Source organism: Gadus chalcogrammus, chromosome 22 (genome assembly GCF_026213295.1).
Source record: "Gadus chalcogrammus isolate NIFS_2021 chromosome 22, NIFS_Gcha_1.0, whole genome shotgun sequence".
Classification (NCBI taxonomy): domain Eukaryota; kingdom Metazoa; phylum Chordata; class Actinopteri; order Gadiformes; family Gadidae; genus Gadus; species Gadus chalcogrammus.
In genome coordinates this window covers 1683506-1693505 of record NC_079433.1, presented here as the reverse complement: position 1 = coordinate 1693505, position 10000 = coordinate 1683506, and the positions used below count along the sequence as shown (strand labels likewise).

At 51.7% G+C, this 10000-nt stretch overlaps 1 protein-coding gene across 1 annotated transcript in view; it reads right to left on the bottom strand.

Annotated features, from left to right (window-relative positions):
* The window catches only part of enpp2l (ectonucleotide pyrophosphatase/phosphodiesterase 2-like), a 34889-nt gene that overhangs the window by 23662 nt on the left and 1227 nt on the right, over window positions 1-10000 (bottom strand). The window contains exons 2-9 of the mRNA XM_056582601.1: window positions 8379-8481; window positions 7275-7436; window positions 6001-6126; window positions 4218-4278; window positions 3037-3134; window positions 1339-1418; window positions 981-1100; window positions 123-178 (exon numbers count right to left, since the gene is read on the bottom strand). Coding sequence (XP_056438576.1) covers window positions 123-178; window positions 981-1100; window positions 1339-1418; window positions 3037-3134; window positions 4218-4278; window positions 6001-6126; window positions 7275-7436; window positions 8379-8481 — 806 coding nt within the window. The remainder of the gene's footprint in view (window positions 1-122; window positions 179-980; window positions 1101-1338; window positions 1419-3036; window positions 3135-4217; window positions 4279-6000; window positions 6127-7274; window positions 7437-8378; window positions 8482-10000) is intronic.

Genomic DNA, 10000 nt, shown 5'->3' with positions numbered 1-10000 from the left:
TGATGCTAACACTAGTGATACTAGTGATACTAACACTAGTGATACGAGTGATAGAAGTGATACTAGTTATACGAGTGATGCTAACACTAGTGATACTAGTGATAGAAGGTATGTTGTCTCACCAGGGCCAGAAGAAGGTCCCGGCTTTCACGCCCTGTTTCTCCGCGGTGATCCAGATCTGAGGGAGGCCAGAGGGGGAGACCAGAGGGGGAGACCAGAGGGGGAGACCAGAGGGGGAGACCAGAGGGAGACCAGAGGGGGAGACCAGAGGGGGAGACCAGATGGAGAGACCAGAGGGGGAGACCAGAGGGAGACCAGAGGGGGAGACCAGAGGGAGACCAGAGGGGGAGACCAGATGGAGAGACCAGAGGGGGAGACCAGAGGGAGACCAGAGGGGGAGACCAGAGGGGGAGACCAGAGGGGGAGACCAGAGGGGAGACCAGAGGGGGAGGCCAGAGGGGGAGACCAGAGGGGGGGATCAGAGATGGCTTAAGATCAGACCCATAATTCGTACCTCGTGCTCTAACCCGCTCCAGACCCCAGCCGGGTGAGAGAGAGAGAGAGAGAGAGAGTGAGAGAGTGAGAGAGTGAGAGAGTGAGAGAGAGAGAGAGAGAGAGAGAGAGAGAGAGAGAGAGAGAGAGAGAGAGAGAGAGAGAGAGAGAGAGGCTTGGGTCCAGAGCTATGATCCTAGAAGGTGAGCGTTTGTGTAACAGTGTTGTAATATTTTGCACACAGCACAGCTGACTTTGATTCAACCAAGTTGAATCAAGCTGTGTGTGTGTGTGAGTTTGTGATGGCCTGTGTGTGTTTGTGTGTCTGTGAGTGTGTGTGTTTCTGAGTGTGTGTGCACGCACAAACACACGTGGGTGTGTGTGTGAGTGCATGTCTGTGTGTGTGTGTGCAGGGTTTGCGTGTGTGTGTGTGTTTGTGTGTCTGTGTGTGTGTGCAGGTGTGTGTGTGCGTGTGCGCGTATTTGTACCGGCTGCCCCCCCCACCAGCGGTGGTTTAGCTTCTCCCGTCCTCGGAGGGTGAAGGTCGCGTTGAACACAGTGTCGTGCATGGTGTTGCCCACGATCCCGTGGGATTCTGGGTAGAGACCCTGGGGACGACATCATTTAGGATGACATCATCAACACGGAGGAGACTGGGGATGACATCATTAAGGATGACATCATCAACACGGAGCAGATGGGGATGACATCATTGAGGTTGCTTAGTGTAGCGAGGGTGCAGAGGTAAGGGGAGGTCTTTGAGGGGTACACCTTAAGGGAACTTACTGTAGCGAGGGTGTAGAGGTTGGGGAAGGTCTTTGAGGGGTACACCTTAAGGGAACTTACTGTAGCGAGGGTGTAGAGGTTGGGGAAGGTCTTTGAGGGGTACACCGGCCTCATGTAGGGGGCCGTGGTTCCGCAGGCCCCTGAGGAGGGAGGAGGGAGGAAGGGGGTCAGGGGGTCAGGGGAGGGTCCCGGAGTTCCTGATCCACGTGATCAACAGTAAATAAACACCGACACGTCAACAGCCTCCATCGGTGAGTAGAGGGGGACCAGACTTAGCATCGATGCTAACCCCCACCAGCGCTAACACCAGGACCCGACGCGGGGCAGCGCGACGGCAGCAGCTCCAGGGCGGTGTTTGGTTTCAGGTTGTGAAGGGGGACTGTGATCGCCGGGGGGCCGGGTTCTGATTAAGTGTTCCAGCCTCTAACGGGGCCCAGCTGTGGGGAGCGAGGAGGACCAAATGGGTTTCAGCTGTTCCCCCCCCTCGGCTCGCTCTGCTCCCCTGCTCAGGAGGACGTGGGGCGGGCTCAGGGTGACGGACCGTGTGCTGGTGGGACCATGAGACCAGTATGAAGCTGGTTATTCTGCTGGTGGGACCATGAGACCAGTATGAAGCTGGTTATTCTGCTGGTGGGACCATGAGACCAGTATGAAGCTGGTTATTCTGCTGGTGGGACCATGAGACCAGTATGAAGCTGGTTATTCTGCTGGTGGGACCATGAGACCAGTATGAAGTTGGTTATTCTGCTGGTGGGACCATGAGACCAGTATGAAGCTGGTTATTCTGCTGGTGGGACCATGAGACCAGTATGAAGCTGGTTATTCTGCTGGTTAGACCATGAGACCAGTATGAAGCTGGTTATTTCTGGGTTCCCAGTACACAGCAAGGTGGGGAGGAGGGCATACAGGGCTGTTAGGGTCCCCGTGATCCCGGACTGTTGGGGTCCCCATGACCCCGTCCCCTGAAACTTTCATTGATATGAATTCGGTCGAACACCGACTGCGACAAATCTTTTCTCTGACTAATAATCTGGAATATTGGCTATACCATCACATGCTGATAATAGCAATTAGCTGAATCCTGGTACTTTATATCTCTCCTCGTTGTACAGAGGGTGACCGTAGGGCCTCAGTTATGACGGTATGATGATACATTGGACATAAATTGTTATAAAAACACAATTCAATACTTAATGACTTATGACCGCGGGAGAAAGTGTTTGGGGTCCACACTACATACCATGGATGTACTGTATACAGGAGAGGTCAGCTAGGCTAACACTGGGATAGCTTAGCATTAAGATAGCATAGCATCTAACTAGCCTACCATTTGAATACCCTAGCATCTGGTCAGCCTAGCCATGACGAGCCTAGCGTCTGGTTAGCTCTGGGGGGAACTAGCCTAGCGTCTGGTTAGCTGTGAGCCAGGGGAGCGTACCTATGTTCCCCGGGTCCTATGTTGGGTCCTATGTTCCCCGCTTTGTATGTGACCGGGGAACATAGGACCCTGTGAGCAAATCTTTTTTTCGTAGGATGGTAGGGGCAAGTACCGCCTTTTTCGCCTCTGATACGCCTGTGATTGGTTAGAATGTCTCTCCTCCGGTTGGTTATGGTTAGGGTTAGGTTTAGGGTTAACCCTCACCCTAACCCTAACCATAACCCTAAACCTGACCCTAACGCTTTGCACCCGGGGAACATAGGACCCGGGGAACAGAGGGATGACCCCTGAGCCAGCCTAGCATTGCGGCGGGAGCTTACTGAGTTTAGCGATGTTGGGGATGACCGTCTTCCCCTTGTTGAGGTAGGACGCCCTGAAGCCGTCCACCGACAGCATGATGAGGGGCGGCCGGACGAAGCTGGCAGGACACAACACACACCATCACTACCAGCTCACTGCTAGCTCCTAGTCACTCACAAGTAACTCAACAGGAACTAAACATTAGCTCACTATTTATTCACAATGAACCCACAATTAAGGCTACAGACAACTAATTCACTATTAACTATTAACTTAGTACTGACTCACTATTAACTCACTATTGACTCACTACTGACACATTATTAACTCAGGGCTGACCCACTATTGACCTACTATTGACACACCACTAACCCACCACTAACCCACGACCAACCCACCATTAACCCACCACTAACCCACCATTAACTCACCACTAACCCACCACTAACCCACGACCAACCCACCATTAACTCACCACTAACCCACCATTAACTCACCACTAACCCACCACAAACCCACCACTAACCCACCATTAACTCACCACTAACCCACCATTAACTCACCACTAACCCACCACTAACCCACCACTAACTCACCACTAACCCTCCACTAACCCCACCACTAACCCCACCACTAACCCACCATTAACTCACCACTAACCCACCACAAACCCACCACTAACCCACCACTAACCCACCATTAACTCACCACTAACCCACCACTAACCCACCACTAACCAACCACTAATGCACCACTAACCCACCATTAACTCACCACTAACCCACCACTAACCCACCACTAACCCACCACTAACTCACCATTAACCCACCACTAACCCACCACTAACCCACCACTAAGTCACCACCAACCCACCACTAACCACCACTAACTCACCACTAACCCACCACTAACCCACCACTAACCCACCACTAACCCACCACTAAGTCACCACCAACCCACCACTAACCACCACTAACTCACCACTAACCCACCACTAACCCACCACTAACCCACCATTAACTCACCACTAACCCACCACTAACCCACCACTAAGTCACCACCAACCCACCACTAACCCACCACTAACTCACCACTAAATCACCACTAACCCACCACTAACCCACCACTAACCCACCACTAACCCACCACTAACCCACCACTAACCCATCACTAGCTGAGGACCAGAGGAGGCTGGACTCACCCTGCAGGACATTCTGCGCTCCTGATCTCCTCACAGTCTCCCTGAACCCAGTAGCTCTCACCTGGACCAGGAGGAAGAGGAGGAGGAGGAGCAGGAGGAGGAGGAGGAGGAGCAGGAGGAGGAAGAGGAGGAGGAGGAGGAGCAGCAGGAGGAGAGGGGGAGGAGGAGGAGGAGGAGGAGGAGGAGGAGGAGGAGGAGCAGGAGGAGGAGGAGGAGGAGGAGGAGGAGGAGGAGGAGGAGCAGGAGGCGGAAGAGGAGGAGGAGGAGGAGCAGCAGGAGGAGAGGGGGAGGAGGAGGAGGAGGAGCAGGAGGAGGAGGAGGAGCAGGAGGAGGAGGAGGAGGAGGAGGAGGAGCAGGAGGAGGAGGAGCAGGAGCAGGAGGAGGAGGAGGAGGAGGAGGAGGAGCAGGAGGAGGAGGAGGAGGAGGACAGGGAGGGTCAGCAGGAGGGGGAGGAGGATGGTGATTGGTCAGCTAAAATGAACCATTTATGAATTAATCTTATGTTGTTGTTGGAGGTGTAAACTAAATACAGCATGAGGAGAGGAGGTGTAAGCTAAATACAGTATGAGGAGAGGAGGTGTACATACAGTAGGTAGAGAGGAGGTGTACATACAGTAGGTAGAGAGGAGGTGTACATACAGTAGGTAGAGAGGAGGTGTACATACAGTAGGAGGAGAGGAGGTGTACATACAGTAGGTAGAGAGGAGGTGTACATACAGTAGGTAGAGAGGAGGTGTAAGCTAAATACAGTATGAGGAGAGGAGGTGTACATACAGTAGGTAGAGAGGAGTTGTACATACAGTAGGTAGAGAGGAGGTGTACATACAGTAGGAGGAGAGGAGGTGTACATACAGTAGGTAGAGAGGAGGTGTACATACAGTAGGTAGAGAGGAGGTGTACATACAGTAGGTAGAGAGGAGGTGTACATACAGTAGGTAGAGAGGAGGTGTACATACAGTAGGTAGAGAGGAGGTGTACATACAGTAGGTAGAGAGGAGGTGTACATACAGTAGGTAGAGAGGAGGTGTACATACAGTAGGTAGAGAGGAGGTGTACATACAGTAGGCAGAGAGGAGGTGTACATACAGTAGGTAGAGAGGAGGTGTACATACAGTAGGTAGAGAGGAGGTGTACAGTAGGTAGAGAGGAGGTGTACATACAGTAGGTAGAGAGGAGGTGTACATACAGTAGGTAGAGAGGAGGTGTACATACAGTAGGTAGAGAGGAGGTGTACAGTAGGTAGAGAGGAGGTGTACATACAGTAGGTAGAGAGGAGGTGTACATACAGTAGGTAGAGAGGAGGTGTACAGTAGGTAGAGAGGAGGTGTACATACAGTAGGTAGAGAGGAGGTGTACAGTAGGTAGAGAGGAGGTGTACATACAGTAGGCAGAGAGGAGGCGTACATACAGTAGGTAGAGAGGAGGTGTACATACAGTAGGTAGAGAGGAGGTGTACAGTAGGTAGAGAGGAGGTGTACATACAGTAGGTAGAGAGGAGGTGTACAGTAGGTAGAGAGGAGGTGTACATACAGTAGGTAGAGAGGAGGCGTACATACAGTAGGTAGAGAGGAGGTGTACATACAGTAGGTAGAGAGGAGGTGTACATACAGTAGGTAGAGAGGAGGTGTACATACAGTAGGTAGAGAGGAGGCGTACATACAGTAGGCAGAGAGGAGGTGTACATACAGTAGGTAGAGAGGAGGTGTACAGTAGGTAGAGAGGAGGTGTACATACAGTAGGCAGAGAGGAGGTGTACACTAAATGAGCAGCAGGTCGTCGGTACCTTGGCAGGTGGCCTTGTAGTTGGAGCAGCAGTCGAGCCTCTCCAGGCAGTCCGAGGAGCAGTGGCAGGCGTAGGCCTCGTTCCGGGGCTCACCACAGCGGTCCGCCGTGCACTCAAACCCCCCCGCTGAACCGCAGGAAGTGACACGCAGGAAGCAGGAAGTGACACATTGGTCAGGAGGTGATGAAGGGGTGATGAGGGGGTGGTGAAGGGGTGAATGAGGGGGTGGTGAAGGGGTGATGAGGAGGTGGTGAAGGGGTGATGAGGAGGTGGTGAAGGGGTGATGAGGTGATGAAGGGGTGAATGAGGAGGTGGTGAAGGGGTGATGAGGAGGTGGTGAAGGGGTGAATGAGGAGGTGGTGAAGGGGTGATGAGGAGGTGGTGAAGGGGTGAATGAGGAGGTGGTGAAGGGGTAATGAGGAGGTGGTGAAGGGGTGATGAGGAGGTGGTGAAGGGGTAATGAGGGGGTGGTGAAGGGGTAATGAGGAGGTGGTGAAGGGGTGAATGAGGAGGTGGTGAAGGGGTAATGAGGGGGTGGTGAAGGGGTGATGAGGAGGTGGTGAAGGGGTGATGAGGAGGTGGTGAAGGGGTGAATGAGGAGGTGATGAAGGGGTGAATGAGGAGGTGATGAAGGGGTGAATGAGGAGGTGGTGAAGGGGTAATGAGGAGGTGGTGAAGGGATGAATGAGGGGGTGGTGAAGGGGTGAATGAGGGGGTGGTGAAGGGTTGATGAGGAGGTGGTGAAGGGGTGAATGAGGAGGTGGTGAAGGGGTGATGGGGGGGTGGTGAAGGGGTGATGAGGGGGTGGTGAAGGGGTGAATGAGGAGGTGGTGAAGGGTTGAATGAGGAGGTGGTGAAGGGTTGAATGAGGAGGTGGTGAAGGGGTGAATGAGGGGTGGTGAAGGGCTGAATGAGGGGGTGGTGAAGGGGTGAATGAGGAGGTGGTGAAGGGGTAATGAGGAGGTGGTGAAGGGGTGATGAGGGGGGGGTGAAGGGGTGAATGAGGAGGTGGTGAAGGGGTGATGAGGAGGTGGTGAAGGGGTGATGAGGAGGTGGTGAAGGGGTGATGAGGAGGTGGTGAAGGGGTGATGAGGAGGTGGTGAAGGGGTGATGAGGGGGTGGTGAAGGGGTGAATGAGGAGGTGGTGAAGGGGTGAATGAGGGGGTGGTGAAGGGGTGAATGAGGGGGTGGTGAAGGGGTGATGAGGAGGTGATGAAGGGGTAATGAGGGGGTGGTGAAGGGGTGATGAGGAGGTGGTGAAGGGGTGAACCGACCTGTCTTGAGGCAGTGGTCGTCGAAGTCGGAGCAGCAGCTGGAGTAGGTTTTACACAGGTTGTCACAGCGACAGCCAGGGGGCGGGGTCTCCTCCAGCTCGAAGCACCGCCCCTTACAGGACCCGGCGGAGCTCACCCACAGGGAGTCAGGGACGGACGGGGCTGCACACACACTGCCTCATTAACACACACAGGGGTCACACAGAGAGAGACATACAGAGAGAGAGACCTACAGAGAGAGAGACCTACAGAGAGAGAGAGACCTACAGAGAGAGAGACCTACAGAGAGATCGACGAAGAGAAACCTACAGAGAGAGAGAGAGAGAGAGACCTACAGAGAGAGAGAGACCTACAGAGAGAGAGACCTACAGAGAGATCGACGAAGAGAAACCTACAGAGAGAGAGAGAGAGAGAGAGAGAGACCTACAGAGAGAGAGAGAGAAAGACCTACAGAGAGAGAGAGACCTACAGAGAGAGCTACAGAGAGAGACCTACAGAGAGATTGACAGAGAGACCTACAAAGAGAGAACTACAGAGAGAGAGTGACCTACAGAGAGAGAGAGACCTACAGAGAGACCTACAGAGAGAGAGACCTACAGAGAGACCTACAGAGAGAGAGCTACATAGATAGACCTACAGAGAGAGAGAGAGAGAGAGAGAGAGAGAGAGAGAGAGAGAGAGAGAGAGAGAGAGAGAGAGAGAGAGAGAGAGACAGAGAGAGAGAGAAGAGAGAAGAGAGAGAGAGAGAGAGAGACCGACAGAGAGACCTACAGAGAGAGAGCTACATAGATAGACCTACAGAGAGAGAGAGAGAGAGAGAGAGAGAGAGAGAGAGAGAGAGAGAGAGAGAGAGAGAGAGAGAGAGAGAGAGAGAGCTCTACAGGTTTTGTGAACAGAGGTTGAGAAGCAATGTGTAGTAAATATACAGACTGGGAACAGAATGAGTTACATCAGAACATATCATATTACAGACAAACAGACAGGCAGGCAGGCAGGCAGACAGACAGACAGACAGACAGACAGACAGACAGACAGACAGACAGACAGACAGACAGACAGACAGACAGGCAGACAGACAGACAGACAGACAGACAGACAGCTCACCTCTATAGGACGTCTCTCCTCCACCTTCGCTGGGTCTGCTGGCCTGGAACACATAACCTCCGACCAGGCTCCACCCCAGGGCCGAGAGCACCACCAGCACCACCTGCAGCACAACACCACCCACTGTAACACACTGTAACGCACTGTAACACACTGTAACCCACTGTAACACACTGTAACACACTGTAACACACTGTAACCCACTGTAACCCACTGTAACACACTGTAACCCACTGTAACCCACTGTAACCCACTGTAACGCACTGTAACACACTGTAACACACTGTAACACACTGTAACACACTAACACACTGTAACCCACTGTAACCCACTGTAACCCACTGTAACACACTGTAACACACTGTAACCCACTGTAACGCACTGTAACACACTGTAACCCACTGTAACCCACTGTAACACACTGTAACCCACTGTAACACACTGTAACCCACTGTAACCCACTGTAACCCACTGTAACACACTGTAACCCACTGTAACACACTGTAACCCACTGTAACCCACTGTAACACACTGTAACCCACTGTAACCCACTGTAACCCACTGTAACCCACTGTAACGCACTGTAACCCACTGTAACCCACTGTAACCCACTGTAACACACTGTAACACACTGTAACCCACTGTAACACACTAACACACTGTAACACACTGTAACACACTGTAACCCACTGTAACACACTGTAACACACTGTAACCCTTCTGTAACACACTGTAACCCAATGTAACACACTGTAACACACTTTAACCCTTCTGTAACACACTGTAACCCAATGTAACACACTGTAACACACTGTAACGCACTGTAACACACTGTAACCCACTGTAACCCACTGTAACACACTGTAACACACTGTAACCCACTGTAACACACTGTAACCCTTCTGTAACACACTGTAACCCAATGTAACACACTGTAACACACTTTAACCCTTCTGTAACACACTGTAACCCAATGTAACACACTGTAACACACTGTAACGCACTGTAACACACTGTAACCCACTGTAACACACTGTAACACACTGTAACTGGAAAGATCAGATTGAATCAGTGTGTAAGAAAACAAAGCAAAGAATCTATTTCCTTCGCCGTTTAAGATCTTTTGGTGCCAGTAGAAGGATTCTTCTTTTGTTTTTTCACTTCTGTTATGATGAGTGTTCTTCAGTACTGCAGTACCACCTGGATGTCTGTCTGTAGCCCTAAAGTCACAATGTTACAACAAACATTGGTTCAAAGATTGTTGGACAACCACTTCAGGAGCTGTAACCCACTGTAACACACACAACACCACCAGCACCACCTGCTGCACAACACAACACAACACAACGCAGTGTAACAGACACAACCTACACAACACAACTCTCAGTCACATACATTTACATTGAAGCATACACTGTAGCAAACAGTACACAACGCAACCACCACAACCGAACCAACACACGGTAAACTACACAACACAACACACAGTCTCACACACAGAACCTACACACAGCAAAACACACAACATACACAACACAGCATACAATTACACACACAGCTTAAACAACACAACACACAGAAACATATACAACATAACACACAGACACATACACAACACAACA